The following is a 23,404-nucleotide window of genomic DNA, read 5'->3' as shown; positions in this document are numbered from 1 at the left end:
TGACCAGGTTTAATTACAAGCTGTGTCAGATATACTTGTTTCTTGGCTCAGGTAGATATACTCTGCTTGTATCAGCCATATATACCTGTGGGATAGATCGCCACGAAGGTCAATTTCATTCCGAAAGCAGGAAACCTGATAATAGGACGAAAGATTTTCGTCCTTTTAGTCTGGCATCCTTCATGCTGAAGACTCTTGTGAGTTTGATAGAAACATATGTTAAGGCAAAGATCCCTGGAGACTGAAGTTGTCAGACCTATAATGCTATATGGTGTTGTGGTCTGGTGGACGGCGCTTCAAAAGTTCACCTACTGTTCAATACTCAATCGGATCCATAGGATGGCTTGTTCGTGCATCACAGCCGCTCTGAGGACGACACCATCTGATGCACTGAACTTAATGCTACATCTTATGCCTCTGGACATTGTGGCTAGACGTATTGCAGCGACCACTGACGTGAGACCAAAGCAGCTCCCTCTTTGGTCATGTGGCGGCTACGGACACTGTGTTGTCCTTGATACAATATCCGATGTTCCAGTGTGGATTACGCCCTACCTAAGCCGCATTTTGATAAAAGGTACTTTACCACCATTCCTGATAGAAACGATTGGAACTACGATATCCCTGGTAGCAGAAGTTACATAGACTTCTATACGGATGGTTCCAAACTAGACGACCAGATGAGCTTTGGTGTGTACTCGAAAGATCTAGAAATGTGTCATATCGAAAAGGTTACCCGACCAGTGCAGTGTGTATCAAGCGGAGATCTTTGCAATTAAGGAAGTGGTAGAATGGCTAAAAAATAATGTCATAACGATTATTGGCATAAATATCTTCTCAGACAGCCATTATATCTTTGGAAAACGTAATTCTGAACACAAAAAGCGCCTTCGACTGTCGCAGATCTCTCAACGAGATGACTGAACACATTCCAGGGAAACTGGAATCTGTGGGTATGCCTCTAGCGACATGTAAGCTAAGTTTTCAGGACCAGGCCCGAAAGACAACGAATGATAGATGGTCGCAAAGAGGGGGCTGTGAGCATTCCAAAACTATGTGGCCTCATCTAGACTTGAAGAGGTCTACTGCTTTGCTGTCATTGGCTAGAACAGACGTCTCAGTCATTGTGTCCGTTATGACAGGTCACTGTCTAATCGGAAAACATTCTGACAGACTGAAGCTTACCAGCATCGACTTTTGCAGAAGCTGTAGGGACGTCGAGGAAGAAGAGACTATAGAACACCTTCTGTATGTGTGTCCCGCACTAGCAGTCAGAAAGAGTTCCACTTTAGGTTCTCATTTCTTTGAGAATCTGTTTGATTTAGAGTACGTGAACATTCGCAAGTTGTTGGGCTTTTTAAAACGATCTGAATGGTTCAACGGTAGGAACTAGAAGGCATCTTCCTTTTTCTGTTCCTGTGGTATCACAATGGATGAAAACGTCTAAGTGAGTCTGACGTCAGACTGCCACTTAAACCTAAGCTAACCTAATACCAAATATATACATATATACATATATACATACTAACAAAAAGTATAAGATACAAAATTTGTCTCTTTGCATTAAATAATTGAGATAGGCCTAGTGAGAAATACTGTTTTTTAAATACTTCTTTCCATTGTAGTTATTTAGTGAGAAATACTGGTTGCTACAAAATACTGCATTTTATTGCTGTTATTGTTTTTTATGACACCAAATGTTCAAATTGGAGAAGCAGAACTTGTAGGCAATGAAGATAGAAATCTGTATTGGTATAAGAAATGGTTTATCGCTGCGGTGTAGTTGCTCATGGTCCACGAAATGGAAAATTATACCCGGTGGGGGATTACATTTTAGGGGGAAACGAACCCAAATTTTTGATTGTAGTGCGATATGTCGAAAAACTTCTTCACTTTTTTGAACGATCAAAATCATCATTAGAATATTTTGTAGAATTCGATTTTCAGATCCGCCAAAATTGACCCACTCTAGTTCATATTCAAACTGCGTTATATATACCATTGAACATATCCATAGTAAAATTAAGAAGGTAAAGTCACTTGCCCAACAACAAAGTAATCAATGGTACAACTCTGTGGGAGTGAAGTAGAAATTCCCACTAGTCTACCAGAACTTCTGACCACTCTTCTTACATTGTGTTGTGCTGAAAATTACCCAGCGTCTGCTTCATAACCATGGTAAAATCGCAAAATGCTAACAAAAACTAATATATATAAACAAGAGTTTGACGTTCTAGTGGGTTTCGAATACAACACTGAAATTCCAATATTTTATCAGCTGGGCTGGTGACTCTATCTTCTTAATTGTACAATGAACATACCCTTTTGACTGTTGATTCGTTAGATGCTGTAACTCACCACATTTATGTCAAATAACGATACCCAGTACGACATTCACAACAATTACCTACTACGGAAAACGAATTATTATAACTTTTTCAGGGAATTTTGTTCAAGTTGCTTCATTCAGTACCTATTGACGATTTCAAGATTCCAAATCTTCGAATATAACTATTAAACAATTTTACGTGAATGTTTGTGATATTCGCATACATACATTCCCGCCACTTCTTACAGTTCGTTCGTGGTGCACGGTTGAAACGGATTTGCGAGTGAACAATAATAATATTTGAAAACGAAATGTTTCGTCAGAGTTAAGAATTAATAAAAAAATAAATAATAATAACACTCGGGTGAAAGAATCTTTGCTAAGAAATATATACATTTTGTTGCAATACCTTGTTGAATAAAGTATTTGTTAATATGAATCGTTTCCTTCTTCATGTGCTTATTGTATGCGTTTTTAGTTTAAAAGGTAATGATATCTTACATGAAACATCAAATAAAGTATTACATATGACACTCCCACAGTGAATAAGAACTAAACTTTTAAATTTTGTAATTAAATGGCAAATCAATGCATCTTATATAACCAACGCTTGCGCAAGTTCCATGTGGAAAGTTTGGAAAATCGCTATTAAAGAATTAATTAATACGAAAAGCACCCTCTATGTACGGACGCATACACATACTAGTACAATGCACTCATCACATCATCCCAACAGATATTCAATTTAGGTCAATGTTAAAACATCCCCTGTGCTTGCCAATATTTCTTTTTTTTAGTTTTCGCCGTTCCTCTTGTTCAAACTGAACTTCCGCAGGATGATGAAGATGACGACTGGGATGAAGACGAATCATCGGAAGCTGACGACGATAGCCGAATATACAAAAATCCACGAAACTCCCCATCCACGGAATGCCCCCGGGATGAGGAGCAAGCAACATTACTAGGGCAAAAATGTTTGCGAAAATGTTCGTCTGATGAGGATTGTAAGAGTAAAAAAAAAAAATGTTTGTGCGATGGAGTTTGTGGAATGTCGTGTATTAAACCAGGTATAATATTTTTTTGAATAAGATTGTTTCACAAAATATCATTCATTAAATTTATTTGCATTTGCCATATATTGTATGAAGCCACACATACACGATTATTAATAAGTTACAAACGGCATCTGCACAAGACTGCACCTCAAAGCAATCACTCATTGGGCAATATTGCGGAGACTAAATAATGAGTTTTAAAAAATCTTCGGTGATCAGTTCAGTTCTTGAAACCCGAGTTTTCGGATTTTTGAGCTTAATATACTAATCGGTTTCTTGAAAATTAACCGGTTTTTTTATTAATGGTCCATTTCTAACCAGAGAATATTGGGCGCCCCGGTAGCCGAGTTGGTAGTGTGCTTGGATTACCAGTGCAAGGGTCGTGGGTTCGATTCCCGCCAGAAGCCCTCGTCTGTCGCTACTGTGGTTTCACAATGGACTTAAATAGTCTAAGTGAGTCTGTAAAGGACTGCCACTCTTATCTAACCTGACACAAACACACAAGCGAACGCTATGAAAACTCTTGCACTTCGCGAGAAAAAATTGTACTCAGCTGTTTATTGTATACTACCTTTTCGTTATGTCATGTTCCTAACCATATTTCTGATAAATATCACTTTTACTTCATTGTCTTAAAAAAAATGTTATCGATTTTTTTCGATTGAGCAGGTTTCAAAAAAAGTTTGCCTTCAAACACTAATTATTTAATTTTTGTCTTTATTGATAATTATTTAATTAAACCTTTTTCTTTGGATATTTTTTTTTTAAATGTTGTAGTTTCATCAACATGCTTATTTGAAAAGTAATATATATATATATATATTAATATATATATATATATATATATATATATATATATATATATATATATATATATATATATATATATATATATATATATATATATATATATATATATATATTTAAATATAGCCCTCATATATGTATATCGCCCGATTTTCACTCCTAAGGGTACTGCAAGCGCATTAAGTGACCAATTTTCCCAAAACTTCGTTCAACGCTTTGCTCAACTACTGTCACAGTATCTTTAAAGTTGGCTCGAAATTGGTTCAGATTTAGATATAGCTCCCATATATATGTTCGTCCGATTTGCAGTAATATTGAAATTAAATGCTCTTTTTTTAAACGAATCTCTCGAAATTCGGCAGGAAGAATTTTATTATGACTCTCGATCGACATTACTGGTGAATTTCATGGAAATCCGTTCAGATTTAGATATAGCTCTCATATATATATATCGCCCGATTTTCACTCCTAGAGCCACTGCTAGCGCATTTATTGATCAGTCTTCCCAAAACCTACAACGACTTGCTTGCTCGAAATCGGTTCAGATTTAGGTATAGCTCCCGTCAGATAATAATGTCTTCATTTGTCAACCGTAGTTATTACAGTTTGAACATATTTCCTCGCTGAGGTCCATCAAAATTGGTTCAGAATTGGATACTTGTACTTATATGGTAGGTGTAGGGTATTATACAGTCAGCACCACCCGACTTTTGCCCTTCCTTACTGTTTTTTCTATAAAAGTAAACCCTTTTCAAATTTTATGAATAAACCTTAGTTGAAGTCAGAAGTCGGCCTGCGTGTCCTTTTTACGTTTCTAAAACAACATTGATTTGGCGTGAAAAACATTTCGCATTTCGCTGACAAAAAAAAAATGTCTGACAAAAAAAAAAACTTAGGTTAGGTCAGTCTTAAAAAAATAAAAATAAATTAAAAATAAAATTTCAATGAAATTTTCTTTCAAGACTATTTTTCAATACAAAATTCTCTTGAGCTAAAGTATTGATAAAGTACACATATATATATATACATATATATATATATATATATATGCTTAATATGCTTATTTGAAAAGTAATATATATATATATATATATATATATATATATATATATATATATATATATATATATATATATATATATTACTTTTCAAATAAGCATATTAAGCATATATATATATACATATATATATATATATATATATATATATATATATGTAAACTTTATCTTAAGAGATCAATACTTTAGCTTAAGAGAATTTTGTATTGAAAAATAGTTTTGAAAGAAAATTTCATTGAAATTTTATTTCTAATTTATTTTTATTTTTTTAAGACTGATGGCAGACCTAACCTAAGTTTTTAATTAGAACCTGACCTAAGTTTTTTTTTTGTCACACATTTTTTTTGTCAGCGAAATGCGAAATGTTTTTCACGCCAAATCAATGTTGTTTTAGAAACGTAAAAAGGACACGCAGGCCGACTTCTGACTTCAACTAAGGTTTATTCATAAAATTTGAAAAGGGTTTACTTTTATAGAAAAAACAGTAAGGAAGGGCAAAAGTCGGGTGGTGCTGACTGTATAATACCCTACACCTACCATATAAGTACAATGTGGGAGCTATATCCAATTCTGAACCAATTTTGATGGACCTCAGCGAGGAAATATGTTCAAACTGTAATAACTACGGTTGACAAAAGAAGACATTATTATCTGACGGGAGCTATACCTAAATCTGAACCGATTTCGAGCAAGCAAGTCGTTGTAGGTTTTGGGAAGACTGATCAATAAATGCGCTAGCAGTGGCTCTAGGAGTGAAAATCGGGCGATATATATATATATGAGAGCTATATCTAAATCTGAACGGATTTCCATGAAAATCACCAGTAATGTCGATCGAGAGTCATAATAAAATTCTTCCTGCCGAATTTCGAGAGATTCGTTTAAAAAAAGAGCATTTAATTTCAATATTACTGCAAATCGGACGAACATATATATGGGAGCTATATCTAAATCTGAACCAATTTCGAGCAAACTTTAAAGATACTGTGACAGTAGTTGAGGAAAGCGTTGAACGAAGTTTTGGGAAAATTGGTCACTTAATGCGCTTGCAGTACCCTTAGGAGTGAAAATCGGGCGATATACATATATGAGGGCTATATTTAAATCTGAACCGATTTGAAATTCACCAATAATGTCGAGAGTCAGAAAAAAATCGTTCCTGCCAAATTTCGAGAGAATCGGTTAACAAATGACAATTTTATTGCATTATTACTGAAAATCGGACGAACATGTATATGGGAGCTATATCCAAATCTGAACCGATTTTTTCCAATTTCAATCAAGGACGAAAAACATGCCTGTACCAAATTTTAAGACGATCGGATGTACTTTGTACACCAATAACATGGACAAACAGACGGAGAGTGGTTTTGAGTCGATCGGTATACTTATCAATGGGTCTATCTCTTTTCCTTCTGAGTGTTACAAACAAATTCACTAAGTTATAATACCCTGTACCACAGTAGTGGTGTAGGGTATAATAAACATTTGAACAGGGTTTTTAAAAATTTCACAAACTCAAACCGGTGTTTTAAACATGAAAAAAATGATTTTCTGGTGGGAGCAGTGTTTGGTGCAAACCTGTTTTTATACCCCCCACCATAGAATGGGGGTATACCTATTTCGTCATTCTGTTTGTAACACCTCGAGAGACCATGGGGTCTCAGACGCAAAGTATATATATTCTTGATCGTAATGTCATTTTAAGTCAATGTAGCCATGTCCGTCCGTCTGTCGAAAGCACGCTAACTTTCGAAGGAGTAAAGCTAGCAGCTTGAAATTTTGCACAAATACTTTTTATTAGTGTAGGTCAGTTGTAAATGGACCAAATCGGCCCATGTTTGGATATAGCTGCCATATAAACCGATCTTGGTTCTTGACTTCTTAAGCCTCTAGAGGGCGCACTTCTCGTCGGATTTGACTGAAATTTTGCACGTGGTGTTTTGGTGTCACTTCCAACAATTGTGCTAAGTATGATTCAAATCGGTCCATAATCTGGTATAGCTGTCATATAAACCGATCTTGGATCTTGACTTCTTGAGCCAAAAGGGCGAGCAATTTTCATTCGATTTTGCTAAAATTTCGCATGAGGTGTTTTGTTATGACTTCCAATAAATGTGCTAAGTATGGCGCAAATCAGTACATTACCTGTTAAAGCTGCCGTATAAACCGATCTGGGATCTTGACTTCTGGAACCTCTCTACAACGGCTTCTCTCATGACTTTCAACATACGTGTCTAATACGGTCTGAATTGATCAATAGCATCTATCTCCCGATTTTGCTTCTTGAGTCCATATAAGGCGCAATTCTTATCCGAATGAACTGAAATATTACACAATGACTTCTACAATGTTCAGCATTCAAATCATTTATGGTCCGAATCGGATTAAAACTTGGTATAGCTCCAATAGCATAACAGTTCTTATTCAATATTGTTTGTTTGCCCAAAAAGAGATACCGCGCATAGAACTAGACAAATGCGATTCATGGTGGAGGGTATATAAGATTCGCCCCGGCCGAACTTAGCACGCTTTTACTTGTTGAGTATGTTACTATTTTGCGCAATTTTTCGTTGTTTGTGTGTGTTAAAGCTCTTACCTATAAAAAACACACAACCAAAAGTTATAAAAATACTTGTTAGATAGTGTACTCCTCGAGAAAAAAATTGTACTCAGCTGTTTTCGGTAAACTACCTGTTAATGAATTTATCTCGGTTTTAAACAAGCTCGTTTTTCGAATAGTTCGAAACCCGGTTCATTGATCACCCCATGACAAACACAAATGCGTGTTGTGTGTGATACCAAGATAAATTCATTTACAGGTAGGAGCAATTGGCCAACAACAAAACCAACAGCAAAAAAAGCACACGAGGCAGTGCTTGGAGTGTTAACGTTGGTACTACATTCGATTCTCGCGGTGAAATTCCATATAAAAAAATGAGCGGAAATAATAATGAAGTTTTCTTTTCGCTATAACTTGTTTTTCATCTAGGGAAATTTACATTTCACGACGCCCAAAGAGACCACAACCACAGTCGCCGCACGGAAAGTCGTCTTCTTACGTAAAATAAATGCGATCGCCTAACTTCTAATTGTAACTAAGTGTTTGTTAGTGTGATCTTGCTTACATGTACATACTCGGGGTGGAAAAAAATAAGTATTTGTGGATGCATAAATAAGAAAGTATTCGAATAAATATATAAGCTATTCCAATAAATATATACGACGAAATAACGATTGTTCTTTTGGACATGCAATTACAAAAACATTACTTTGATACAAGTGGAAGATGCTTGCAAAAGCCTTTGAAAAGTTGTGCTTATTTAACTTATACCAGTGAAAATTCTACAAAATCTTATTATTTTTATAAATAAAATCTGCATTCGTTTCTTTAAAAATAGTTTTGTGTTTCTTTATTTATTAATTTCGAAGGGGAGGGTTTTGGTTGAAATTACAAATAAATGCATGAATTTCAGTAAGATCTACACACTCACATTTGTGTGTACACATGCATGTAAGCAGCTGATAATTTGGTTGGTGCCATATTTATTTTTATATGTAAATGGCAACATTTTGGCCAAAGAAACCCCAAAACAATCAAATGTGGTAACCTTGTCAAATCAATGAAAGAACGATTTTAGATCGAGGCCCTTGGAACGCTATTCTACGTTCGACAAGTGGAACAAAGTAGAGATATATTTAATGTTTGAAAAAAAAAAAAAAAAATTGCGACATACATATATGTGTATTTCAACTATGAAAAACGAACATATTACCAACCATTAAGCAAAAACACACCGACATTTAAGAAAAAACAATAAGCTGTAAGCAAATGGATTTTCTGCAGTTCAAATGAAAATCTTGGTATGAAATGTATATATTAAATTTAAATTTTTGCTGAAATCGATCCTAGTACCAGTGTCTTTAGCCACGAAAACAGCGCAATGTCATAGGAAATGCTCCAACGTCTCACCATCTTCCCCACACGCCCTACACATGTTATCACTTGCCGCACCGATTTCGCATGAGTGAGCTCGAATTCCTATGTTTCCCGTTATGATACCAAAAGCTATACTAACCTCCTTCTTACTTCCTTTCAGTAGTAGCCTCGTCCTCTCACTATCCGGATCACCCCATAGGATTTTCGCCTTCCTACCGACTGTTTCGCTGTTCTACCGTGTTACACGCTTCGAGTTGACCAGGTTGTGGATGCCGATTGTGCCATCCTCAGAGAAGGCGTTAATCTCCTTCTTACACTGCAAGACTGTTAGTGACCTTACCTTCCTGGTTGTTATTGCCCTTACGGCCATTTTACTGTCCGTAAAGAAGTTCACATTCGACGTTCACGCGTTAGTCCCACTACCTCACGCATTCCGTGATCGCCGGATTCCGGATCTCCGCCTGCAGAACCGTTCTGGTTTCTCAATGTAGACCCCAGGCCCACTCTGTCCTCTAGCTTTGTTCCACCCATGTAACATGATCTTCCAGATGGCAATATATGGGCTACGTCTATCCAACACTGTGCCGCTGGCAGCAGTGCCTCGGATTCGACCTCAAGTGTCGTTCTAGGTATCCGATGGAAAACCTCTTCCCTTTCTTTCAGGACTATCCTCGGTTTCCATTTCGAGCCTGCGGCCCGTCTGCATAGTGCCCAACATTTGTGAGTCTTCTCAGTGCACTCCTGTAAATCATAAGAAAACTTCTTCTTGTTTAAAAAAAATGTAACGTGAAAATTTAACTTAAAATTAATTATTTTCAACATAACTTTGCGACGAGGCCATTTTCTATTCACATTGTTAAGCCAACATATTTATGTGAAATAGCTCAATTGTTAATTTGTGTAAAACAGTAGATGACAATATTCATTTCCGATTCGGAAATGTCATGACGATCAAGAATATATATACTTTATGAAGTCTCAGACGAGACGAATATTGCGAGTAGTTACAACCAGAATGACGAAATTAGTATGCCCCAATCCTATGGTGGAGGGTATAAAAACCGAAAGTGTGGTTTTTGATTATTTATCGATTAAAAAAAATCATTTATTTAATAATAATTGTTGAGTATAAACTCTATATATATATTTTAAAAGGTGTTATGCTGAACTAGTGTAAAGCAGAACCAATTAGGATGTAAACAAATGAAATAGATACATTCCAAACGAAACAAATTTAAGGACATGAGAGAAGGTGGACGTGGTATTTATAAATACATTTTTATTTTAATATGTTATTATCCCTATTAAGACTATATTGGCTTGGAAAACGAGGTTGATGACGGCAGCTAAGAATTGCAGATTTCTTTAATGTAGATCTTGATGTCGTGGTATTGTGCGCAAAATGCTAAGATTGGTATTTATTACGATTCACTTTAATATGTATATATGTAAATTATTTTGTTCTTTATACTTTTTACAAACGGTATCCACGACGATGATACCGCTTGTATTGGGTTGCCCAAAAAGTAATTGCGGATTTTTCATATAGTCGGCATTGACAATTTTTTTCACAGCTTGTGACTCTGTAATTGCATTCTTTCTTCTGTCAGTTATCAGCTGTTACTTTTAGCTTGCCTTAGAAGAAAAGTGTAAAAAAAGTATATTTGATTAAAGTTCATTTTAAGTTTTATTAAAAATGCATTTACTTTCTTTTAAAAAATCCGCAATTACTTTTTGGGCAACCCAATAGAAAATAGAATTTAAAAATAAATATTCACTTAAATAAAATATAATATTACACGTTTTAACCGCAATTTATTATTTATGCCAAACATATCAATTATTTTCTTTTTTTAAATTGGTAAACATCTTATTTGAGAGAAGGGACAATTTTCGAATAAATTGGTTTACTGAGTTAATAACCGCTTTAATTGGATCTTTGAGGCTTGTGGTTGTTCTAAATCCAAAATTACAAAGTTGTTAATGAAAAGCTCCGATTTCGGCGAATTTTTTAATTGAATGTACAAATTTGTTTGAAAATCTTTTAAACAAAGGTGTTTATTGCTTGAATTATTTTTGGCATATCGATTTTTTCGATTTTTTTGTATCACGGCAAGTGATTGGTAAAGATAACCATCTTTACGCTTGATCATGTTTTTAAATGTACGAATTAAATTGTTACTTAATGGTATAAATTGTGTATTGACCAATATTATGCTGTGTTCCCTTTCACACATATGCAACGAGAAAAGAACTACGAATGAGTCAAATATATATATTGCTTCTATCACATACAGACAAAAAGTGGCGTGGCTAGACATAAAAATATGAAGAAAATTGGAAGCGTGGTTTTTATCTCTACATAAAATGTAATTTTCTTATACCCTCCACCATAAGATGGGGGGTATACTAATTTCGTCATTCTGATTGTAACTACTCGAAATATTCGTCTGAGACCCCATAAAGTATATATATTCTTGATCGTCGTGAAATTTTATGTCGATATTGCCATTTCCGTCCGTCCGTCTGTCTGTCGAAAGCACGCTAACTTCCGAAGGGGTAAAGCTAGCCGCTTGAAATTTTGCACAAATACTTCTTATTAGTGTAGGTCGGTTGGTATTGTAAATGGGCCATATCGGTCCATGTTTTGATATAGCTGCCATATAAACCGATCTTGGATCTTGACTTCTTGCAATTCTTATCCGATTGGGATGAAATTTTGCACGACGTATTTTGTTATGATATCCAACAACTGTGCCAAGTATGGTTCAAATCGGTTCATAACCTGATATAGCTGCCATATAAACCGATCTTGGGTCTTGACTTCTTGAGCCTCTAGAGTGCGCAATTCTTATCCGATTGGGATGAAATTTTGCACGACGTGTTTTGTTATGATATCCAACAACTGTGCCAAGTATGGTTTAAATCGGTCCATAACCTGATATAGCTGCCATATAAACCGATCTGGGGTCTTGATTTCTAGATCCTCTAGAGCGCGCAATTCTTATCCGATTGGAATGAAATTTTGCACGACGTGTTTTGTTACGATATCCAACAACTGTGCCAAGTATGGTTCAAATCGGTCCATAACCTTATATATCTGTCATATAAACCGATCTTGGGTCTTGACTTCTTGAGCCTCTAGAGGTCGCAATTATTATCCGATTTGCCTGAAATTTTGTACGACGGATTCTCTCATGACCATTAACATACGTGTTTATTATGGTCTGAATCGGTATATAGCCCGATACAGCTCCCATATAAATCGATCTCTCTATTTTGCTTCTTGAGCCCATAAAGGGCGCAATTCTTATTCGAATTGGCTGACATTTTACACAGGTCTCCAACATATAATTTAATTGTGGTCCAAACCGGACCATATCTTGATATCGCTCTAATAGCAGAGCAAATCTTTTCTTATATCCTTTTTTTGCCTAAGAAGAGATGCCGGGAAGAGAACTCGACAAATGCGATTCATGGTGGAGGGTATATAAGATTCGGCCCGGCCGAACGTAGCACGCTTTTACTTGTTACAGTTAACAATTTGCAAGACATAATAAATAGCTAGCATTTTATAATTGTTGAGACGCAATTCAGAAATTACACCCTTTCATAATTATGTGTGTTGTATGGGACTAAATCCATAGGAGTTGTCTTTTAGAGCCTTCTAGCGGGTTGTAGTTTTCGAATATGTTGCTTAAATCACAGTTCACATGTTTTCACTTTCAAGTCTCAGTGAAGATTGTTATGTCTAATATACCACTGTGCATTGACAATAGTGGGCAGGATTTGAATTTGAGTTTTTTGTATTTTTTCTACATCGGTTTTTGAAGCGCAGCCACAAATCTAAATTCCATAGATTCATATGGGCTTGATCATTTGGTTGTATATCAGCAGTTTGTTCTTTATGAATACTCTGTTACTATCGGCCAATAAAGTTTGGTATATTAAAATTTTATTTTTTGTTTTTTCTTTTTAACAAATATCAAACGTGGCATACGACGATCTTGGCTTCGCATATGAGACAACAACAAGCCTTATTGGTTGGCCAGTTGGGGAATTAGTACCTTTTCTTGTCAACATTTTTTTCTTGACCAGAGCTTGTGGTCTTATACCACAGTATTTATTATAAGATTGTAAGGCTTAAATACGCTAATGGAAAAAACCTCCAGTACAAAAAGCAGCTTCTCAGGTCGTCACACTCTCTATTGCTTTGCATACAAAGATACGCGATCATCCTGATCGACCCATATTGTGATATTTAAATATAAAAGTGTTCACGCGGAACAAATATAAACCCCCATGGTTTGCCGGCATAATGAAATTCCTAATTTATGCTTCTTAAATCTCCAATTCTTAAACTTGGTTTAACCTCAGCACATGACTTAGTTAAGTCAATGTCTCAAGACAATTCCGCCGCAAGACCAAGTCATGTCAAATTATGACTTCCGCGAAAAATTCTGCCTTCTGCCTCTTCTGAATTCATCTGCCGAACTGGGCAGACATAATCCAATTAATAAAGTCCAAGATACCCAACCCATCTCAATTGTGTTTTTCTATTTGGGTTTCTTCTTGCCTCCCTTACCTCTATACCACCTGCAACTACATTGACGGAGCTGAAAAGTTAAGCATTCTCGATTTCATTGACATCAACCTAGGCTCTTGCTCCGCTCTCCTTTACTTCTGAGGAATCCATCTCGCCACCAACTACGTTATTCAGATTAGATTGATTCTTCAACTCAACATTTTGGTCTATATTGAACCAGATTCAATCACACTTTGTGAGAGCATTGCTCAGAGAATTCCATTCCGCTGTTCCAGTTGATCGACGCGCCAAGAAAAACAGGTTGATTGACATTATTTCTGTACCGTCCTAGTTATTCTCAAAACAAGTGCTATTAAATGAGTTAGGTGTAATGATTAGACGCAGAAGTTTTTTTTTTTTTAAAGAAAAGAAGATTAGCATCACAGGCACGTGTGTGATAAGAAAATAAGTTCGTTTAAACATAAATATCGAAGTAAAGAAAAGTGGTACGAAATATTCAAACCTTTATAAGTTTAATGAGGAAGAAAACGTCGGAATTCGACAGAAGGACGTGCCTGTGGGAAGATCTAGAAAATTCATGACTGTGAGGTAGTTTCTACAAATTACAAACCGCAAAATCCATTGCGTATGTTGCTGCAGTGTTATAAATTCCTGGAGAAGCGTGAGTTTTGCAAAGAAATATAACTTTTCGAAATGAGTAGAATTCGAATAAACTTTGACCACAGTATGGTGTAAGTTCATGTGAGGATTATACCCATTTATGTCAAATAATTCGGTTGGACAGAAGTTTTATTGGTGACCTACCGAATAATGCTATATATAATAATGCTAATGTTAATGGTTTCAGAAAATATGCTATGCGACAGTGGCCGCTGTTATTAATCGTTAGCAGCGTGTTCTGCAGTCTTTATGCCATCGCAATTTTATTCTTATTTCAACATACGTTTATTTTCCATTCGTTTCACCCAGACTCTTTTCTATACTTATCTCTCGCATTTCCGTTTGTTTTCCATCAGTGCTGATGATCACACCCTCGTTTACATTTGCTTCGTCTCTCCTATTGTGGAATCCACATCACTCATTATTGTTTATCATTCGTGAAGTCGAAGTTGAGAAGCGCCTTTGCCATGTATTATCGATGCGTGGAGCAGCTTGGGATGATGTTACCTGTGGCCGGTGCCCCATCTTTACTGAACCAGCCTCAAGGTTTCAAGCTTCCACCATGTGAAATCCTGGTTTTTAGTGGGGACTACCGTTCTTGGCCTACATTCCGGGATATGTTAACTGATGTGTGCATTAGGAATTCACGATTTAGCTCCGTAGAGGAATTATTCCATTTGAATCATCGGGCCAAGGGGAAGCTTGGAAGAATCTTTGTTCTCGGTACGAGAACAAGAGGGTCTTGGTGAATAACCAGTTAAAGTCCTTGTTATCGCTTTTTCTCATCCAATCGGAGTGTGGATAATCTCTGAAGACGCTGCAGAGGGATGTGAATGTCGGCATTTCTTTACTCAGGCATCATCAAATCGACGTCGAGAGTTGGGACTGTATTTTTATAAACATTTGTTCTAACTGTCTGCCTGAGACCACACTTACTTTGTGGGAACAGGCACTAGACGATAAGAGTGTTATTCCGAAATGGTCTTTGTAATGGATAACGGTCTTTGCGCTTACGTAAATTATTTACTTATTAATCATAAGTAAACGAACGCTGCGAAGGATGCAGCATTCCATGTGGTGCCGATATGAGACACCTATATTCCAATTACATTCCAATTAGGTAGATCAACGACCCTATGAATACAGGTAATAGGATACTTTTGAATTTGCTGACTGATAAGTTGTACTGTAGTAGCAAAAAGCTAAATATAATAATTTCAAATTCAATAAAGACAGTTGTTAAATTTACACTAAAGAAAAAGATGTGATTTTCTTCGCGGAAAGCATAACATCTTCTTTAGACGTTTTCCTGACAAATCATCATCAGGAAATCGGAAATCCCTGGGAAGAATGTTACACCGAGTGCTTCCGGATCAAGGATCAAGTCTGGCGAAAAGCCACATGTACAGTCTGGTAATAGGAATGTCAAGACATTTCAAAATAAGGTGACCGATTCTAACTGCCGGCTGTGTCTTTAGCAGGTCCATGTGATTCGAAAGTGCCCCAACTTCTTGTGTATGAATCATCATCAGAGATTGGCAAAGATAAATTGCTTTTCTAAGATGCATACGGGTATGAAATGCACCAGTAAATTTGCTTGTTTTAAATGGAACAAGCGACACAACACCCTACTCCACAAGGAACAAGTTCCTATTAGCTTTACCTCCACCGGTACCAATTTTAACCAATTCAATCTAACAGCCTCACCTTCTACTTCTTCTCCTACTACTATACAGTCCAAAAATCCCGTCGTTGAGTTGGTGCAAACTTGTTTTTCTACTCATTCGAAAGGAGTTTTATTGTGTACAGCCATGGTGAAAGTGTGCCATAATGGATTGACGTATATGGCTAGGGGGTTGCTAGATTCAGGTTCGGAAGAAACTTTCATTACGGAGAAACTGTTTAACGGCCATATGGCACCATTTAGGCGCACATCTGCCAGTACATCTGGTTTGTATAACTCCGTTTCCGCTGCGGTTCGCAAAGAATGCTCTTTGGTCATAGCTTCTCATAGTTCCGCACATCTCTGAAGACCTCCAATCAAGAACCATCAATCCCGACTTGCTATATTCCGGTCATTCCCTTGGTTGATCATAGTTTTTACGAAAACACAACAATCGATCTGTTGATAGGAGGGGATTACTTCCAGTAATCGTCTCCTATTTCTGCGAAGTATATCTTGATGCTGAAATTTCTCGTTTCTGGGAGGTGGAAGACCTTCCCAGGAAGACTTTCCTTCCCGCCTCGGATAAATTTTGCGAGGAATAATATTCCAAAACTACTATTAGGGACAAAGGTGGGAGAAACATTGTCTCTCTTCCATATGAGGAGAATTTCCTCATGGGAAACTGTATGGGTCAATCCAGGAATGCGTCCTTGACGCAGTTTTTTTGGAATGAGGCGGGTCTTTTTCGAGTACCACAGTTAAAGGGGGAATATGACGGGGTTCTTATGGAGTACGAATCCTTGGGTCATATGACAAAAGTGCCACCACCGACATGTCCTGATAGCTCGCACTATTATCTTCCACACCACGCTGTATTGAAGCGAGACAGCACGACCACTAAAGTGTGGGCGCTTTTGAATGCCTCCTCTCGATCTTCCAATGGTAAAAGACTAAACGATATTTTACATACTGGTCCTGTACTGCAACCGGACCTTGTACTTCTGATTCTGAATTGACGATTCCTCCGCTATGTCTTTAAAGAAGACATTACTAAAATGTACAGACAGATCCTGGTGACTCCTGAACTCAGGACATAGCAGCGTGTCCTTTTTCGTCGGAATCCAAACGATAACATTGATTACGAACTTAATACAGCGACATTCGGGGGGATTTGCACTCATTTTCTTGCTATTCGGACTATTCTACAGTTGGCCGATGATGTTCAAGAGTCTCTTCCTCTCTCTTATGAATTTCTCCGAAACTGTATGTATATAGATTACGCTTTGGTGCACATTCCATATCGAGTCCGATAGATGCCAGAAATCAATTAATGCGGGCTTTGAGGTCCGTTGGTTTTTCGATGAGAAAGTGGATAATCAAACTCCAGAGAGATTCTGGCCTATGATCCTGCAGAACAGCTCTTTTTCGAAGACGGCCAGAACACTGGGCATCCGTTGGAATGCATCATCCGATTCCTTCTTCCTTACTGCGTCACCATTTCTTCAGAACTGGTTGTACCCAAAGAGGGAGGTCCTTTCCCAGACTTCCAGGCTCTTCGACCCCGCTGGTTGGCTTGCACCTTGTATAGTTATCGCCCAAATGATCTGCATAATGACGATTTGGGCGGAGGGTACGAAATGGGACAAAAAGATTTCCGCAAAGAACCAAGATGGTTCAATTGTACGACGGACTGTGATGTATAGTTCCACGGATTTAGCGATGCGACTGAAAAGGCGTATGCTGCTGTCGTTCATATTCGGGTCGTGAGGAAACAGTGTGCCTTTGTCCATTTGGTGTCGTGTAAGACAAAAAAAGCACCAGAAGTCCCGGAACCTACCCACACGATCTGTTGCAGAATAATTTGTGGTAGCACCGTCCAGAGTGATTGGGCTGTTCGAAGGAACATTGGCCGAAATTAGTAGATGTCCTGCCAGATTCAATTGATATTGAGAGGAAAAGTATTAGGGTAAATTTCTCGTTTTTCACTTATTATGAGGACGTCCTTGATAGATTTTCGTCCCTTCAAAAGGCAATACGAGTAATTGCGAATATTTTAAGGTTTTTCCATCGTACTCTTCCAAAGTTTATGTGTGGTCATAAGATAGAGTCCAAGGGTATAATACGGCGAAAATAGTTATGATACAAGACCGCTTGATATCCATTACCCAAAAAGCGCATTTTCCAAGCGAGTATGTAGATCTTTCGGCGAATAAGGAAATTGCTCGTTCAAGTTCGATCCTAAGTTTAAATCCATTTCTTGACGCTGAAGGTATTATGAGGATATGTGGGCGGCATCGGGTTTGTCCTACAACGAGAAACACCCGATTATCCTTCCTTACGGCTGTCAGTTGTCTCGTTTGTTAGTAAAATTTATACATACAATTTCCATTCATGGAGGCAACCAACTTGTCCTAAGATTAGTTCACACTCTGTTCTGAACTATCAAAGTAAAGAATTTGATCAAGACGACGGTCAATAGGTGTAAAACTTGTGTGTTGTACAAGCACAAGTGCCAACAACAAATGATGTCCGCTTTACTTCCAGAAAGAGCAGAATTTTCGAGGTCCTTTTCTCATACGGGGTTAGACTTTGCAGGACCTTTTGAAATCAAAAGTTATTCCGGACGATTTTGTCGCATAATCAAAGGTTACGTGTGCGTATACATTTGTTTTGCCACAAAAGCAATACAAATGGAGACGTCATCTGACCTCATGACGAGCACTTTTTTGGCCGTATTCGGCAGATTTGTATCACGGCGGAGATGCTCCCTCCACCTCCATTCCGATAATGGCACGAACTTTGTTGGTGTATCTAAAATTTTAGCTAAGGATTTTCTACAGGTTTCCAAACAATCCATAGAGTCCAGTTATGCCTATCAGAAGTTCCACCTGGAGCCCCCACATGGGTGGGCTTTGAGAAGCGGGGGTGAAGAGCTTTAAATCGCCTTTCCGTAAAGTCGCGAGTAACCTCAAACACACGTTTGAAGAATTGCAGAAACTGTTTTCGAATATAAAGGGTGATTTTTTTGAGGTTAGGATTTTCATGCATTAGTATTTGACAGATCACGTGGGATTTCAGACATGGTGTCAAAGAGAAAGATGCTCAGTATGCTTTGACATTTCATCATGAATAGACTTACTAACGAGCAACGCTTGCAAATCATTGAATTTTATTACCAAAATCAGTGTTCGGTTCGAAATGTGTTCAAATTTTGACAAATTTTGTTCAGCGATGAGGCTCATTTCTGGTTGAATGGCTACGTAAATAAGCAAAATTGCCGCATTTGAAGTGAAGAGCAACCAGAAGCCGTTCAAGAACTGCCCATGCATCCCGAAAAATGCACTGTTTGGTGTGGTTTGTACGCTGGTGGAATCATTGGACCGTATTTTTTCAAAGATGCTGTTGGACGCAACGTTACGGTGAATGAACACATTTCGAACCGAACACTGATTTTGGTAATAAAATTCAATGATTTGCAAGCGTTGCTCGTTAGTAAGTCTATTCATGATGAAATGTCAAAGCATACTGAGCATCTTTCTCTTTGACACCATGTCTGAAATCCCACGTGATCTGTCAAATACTAATGCATGAAAATCCTAACCTCAAAAAAATCACCCTTTAGAAGCATGTCTTAATTCCCAGCCGTTATGCTCGATATCCCAGGAAGCCTCTGATCGCTCTGCGCTTACTCCGGGGCATTTCCTAATTGGATCCAAAAATCGTACGACAAGTAACAAAGGTAGTTGTCCTGCCTACCAACTCTGCATCCTTTGAATAACTGAAGCGAAAAATTGGTACAGCAGTTTTTTAAAGTTTTATAATCCATAGGCCACAATGCGTGATAACAGAGATCTTGACAAAACACCGACCAAAGGCTATGTGTGCAGATTATGCAGATGGACTCTTCCGTTGCTCAAATGCAGGAAATTTCTACAAATGAATGTTACTAATATAATCCAGGTGGTGAAAACCTACGGGTATTGCGAAAATTGCTGAGCCCATTCACATTCACAAAAAACTTGCTTCACCACCACCAATGATTGCAGGTATTATCATGCGAAACACCATAGCCTATTACATATTTCTAGAAGGTTGGAACAAACTAAGACTATGAATCCTCCAAAACGTTCACATTGTTCTGAAAAACAACCCCAGCCAACAAAGCCTTGCAAAGCCTCACCACGGCACCCTAAGCCAAGTCCAACCAAAACCGAATACAAAGCCAAACGTCCGATTCCAATGCTAAGTCCACAGCGCCTCCGTTTTCTGTCATCCTGAAACAAAACACAACCACTTTGCTTCCTACTGTGGTTGTCGCACTTGAAGACAACATCAAGGTCCGATGTCTTTTAGATTCCGGGTCAAAATATAGCTCCATCTCTTCCAGATTGGTTGATCGTTTGAAGTTGCCATCCTACACTCTTAACCATGAAACCAGCTGTCCAATATCTCTGAAATCCCTTTATGACTCATCGATCCTATTGACGTCGACATTGCGGGCCAATAACCGCATATCCATACATACTCCAATGAAATTATTACCAATGCTTCATGCTACAAAATTCGAAAATATGAATTCGAAGCTGACGTTGAGCTTTTCAAATCTGGTCCAGTTGATATAATTCTAGGCGTTTTGGGCTACCAACTGCACAAAATACCATCTTTAGATGGGTAATTTATGGCAGCTGTTCTCTTTGAATATAGCGTAAGAAATGGTTACATGGCATATAGATGTCTTACGACTTGTCACTTTTTGTATTCGCATGTAATTGAAAATGTTTGTCAAAATTGTCAATTTACATACGATTCATCATTTGATATTATTTTCGTATGACATAACCTAACAATTTCAAAAAAAGTTGTTTTTTTATGCGTAAAAATTGATAAAGTTGTGAGAGAGCTGGTTAAATCATAAATTTGTGAAAACAATTGAATTGGGGGTTACTTTCATTCGACTGACAACTAAAACTGATTTCTAATGATTTCTTTTGTTTTTGTCAGAAGGAATAGAGCACGCTCAAAGCCCCACTCCAAAACCAACCAAATATCAATTTGTGTTTGTTTGTTTGTGTGTTCCTTATAGACTCAGAAACGGCTGAACCGATTTTCTTGAAATTTTCACAGATGGTGCATAATTACCCCGTGGTGAAAATAGGGTACTACATTTTTTGACATCTGAGGGGGGGGGGGGGGACCCTCGCTCTTACCCTAATGGTTCATGTTTATCCCTGCTGTGACTTATAAATGATATTCTGACACGGTGGCGTTATCCGGTAGCTCGACGGTATTGGGGTATGGATACTTCTCACCACAAGTCACAACGAACCAAAAACATAAAATTTCTCGTGTCATAAGAAAAATAAAAAAAAGGATACATAAAGAAAACAAAAAAAAAAAAAAAAAAACATAGATACGTATGCATACGCACACAAGGTCCACTGTCCAATGTCACGTCCGTCATTTGAGCCCCCACCCCATCTACGACTCTGCAAGTCCGTAGCCTATGTATATTCTCATGGCTCCTGATTCCGAAAATATACCCATTTCTGTTCGAATATGTCTGTCCGATTACTGTCTATTGTCCATGTCGTCGGTCCGGTCTCTCACTCGTAATTCCTTCACACCCATTTCCAACATGCAACACCCTACCTCAGCAAAACTCAGTTCACACCATCATTCCAATTAAGTTCTCAGAAGACAAAAAGATAATATTATTCAAATTCATTATAATTTTATTTAAAAATTTAGTTCACATTTTAAAATTTTTAAAGTTTGGTTTTAATTTTTTTTTTTTTTTTTTTTTTTTTTTTACCTGTATTTCTTTATATATATCTTACAACTACTGAATTTCTTAAAGCTAATATATGTACATACCTATATATTTACAAAAAGAATTTAAAAATATAAAAAAACTATATAATTCTAGTCTCGATTTTTGTTGTGGTTTCTATTTTGCTTAAGGTTTCTGCCTTCCACTTTGATCCATCCTTCTTACGTTATATTTGAAATTTTGTATCTCTACTTCTTATTTCTGTTTTTTTTTTTTCAAAAATGTCTTGTTTGTTTTGATTATTCTTATTTATTTACATTCTTTATACTAGTTAATTCTTTTATCTTTTTGCTTTCAACTAGTTTCTAAACTGTTATACTTTTTTTGTCTTGCTTTTTCTTCTTGTTCTTTGTTTTTATTTTTGTTTCAGATCGTTCACTTATTTAAATGCTTTTAGAATAGTTATCTCTTCTTCTTCTTTAGTTGTTACATTTTATTTTGAACTGCTTCGTTACAACATATTTTTCTTTTTTTATTTTCGTATTTTTGTTTTTTTTTTTTTTTTTGTTTACAAGCTGTGCTTGATCTCTTTTATTTTTGTCACAGACAGTTGGCTCTCTTTAGACATTATCTTCTCTTAGTTCAATCATTACTATCTTTGTCTTGTTGCCTTTTTTTTTTTTTTGTTATATTAAGTTTTCTGGGGTTATTGGCAAAAAAGTAATAGAATACATGGTAGCACGTTGGTTTCTTTTTTTTTTTTTTTTGGTTATGACATAACCCATCAAATTATGTGCCTTCCATGGCATTCCTTTTGCAAGTCTAGGTTAAGGTGTCTAAGTAAACTTTTTATGTTCTTTGATTTCTTAAAACTCTTTTCTCGGTAATATTGTAATCAATTTTTCTTTTCTAAAACTATGTCACTTTACAGATATGTTTTTCATATAGTTTTCATATTTTTTTGTATGGATATACTTTCTATGACATTTTTTTTTTTTTTTTTTTATTTTGCTTTATATCTTGTCAAATTTTGCTGTTAATTTCTTTTTTTTTTATCCAATTGCAATTTTTTTTTTTTTTTTTTTTTTTATAACATCACAAAACTAAAACCAAACTCGCCAAACACAAGACTTAAACATGGGCGGAAATTACCCTTCTCTCCTCATTTTTTGTCTTTTTTTTCTGAGAACGGAATGTGGTGATGAAAACACAAATTGAAGAAACTTCAAATCAAAAATTTAGATTAATAACATAGTTGCATGTTTCAATAGATCGTTATAAAAAAAATTTAAAGTTATTGTGAATAGAAAAATAAATTAATATTTTCAATCATATCTACACACAACAGGCTCGCAGCCGTCGATGCCTTAAAGGCATGGAACGAGTGCGAAAATGCTTTGATTGAATCTGAAAGTTTAAACTTTTACAATTTTAGTGAAATAAAAGAAGACATATATCGTGAAAACAAATTTTTTTTTTTTTTTTTTTTTTTGCCCCAAAGCCTTGGTTGTCTCATTCCGGCAGCCAAATATTTGGAATATTGCTATATTTAAATCCAAATAATTCCCGCAAA

At 36.7% G+C, this 23,404-nt stretch overlaps 1 protein-coding gene and 1 long non-coding RNA gene across 2 annotated transcripts in view; both read left to right on the top strand.

The window, feature by feature from the left end:
* The first annotated feature begins 2,357 nt into the window (after window positions 1–2,357).
* LOC106087128 (uncharacterized) overlaps window positions 2,358–23,404 on the top strand; it is a 632,434-nt gene continuing 611,387 nt past the window's right edge. The window contains exons 1-2 of the mRNA XM_059365898.1: window positions 2,358–2,815; window positions 3,127–3,396. Coding sequence (XP_059221881.1) covers window positions 2,764–2,815; window positions 3,127–3,396 — 322 coding nt within the window. The 5' untranslated portion in view covers window positions 2,358–2,763. The remainder of the gene's footprint in view (window positions 2,816–3,126; window positions 3,397–23,404) is intronic.
* Window positions 8,870–10,904, top strand: LOC106087129 (uncharacterized). The gene is made up of 3 exons (XR_009397774.1): window positions 8,870–9,113; window positions 9,163–9,277; window positions 9,350–10,904. It is a non-coding gene; the product is annotated as an uncharacterized LOC106087129 (long non-coding RNA).

The sequence above is a fragment of the Stomoxys calcitrans genome, chromosome 3, assembly GCF_963082655.1.
Source record: "Stomoxys calcitrans chromosome 3, idStoCalc2.1, whole genome shotgun sequence".
In the NCBI taxonomy this organism is placed as follows: Eukaryota; Metazoa; Arthropoda; class Insecta; order Diptera; family Muscidae; genus Stomoxys; species Stomoxys calcitrans.
Note: the sequence above shows the minus strand (reverse complement) of the source record. Positions and strands in the feature narration are given on the sequence as shown.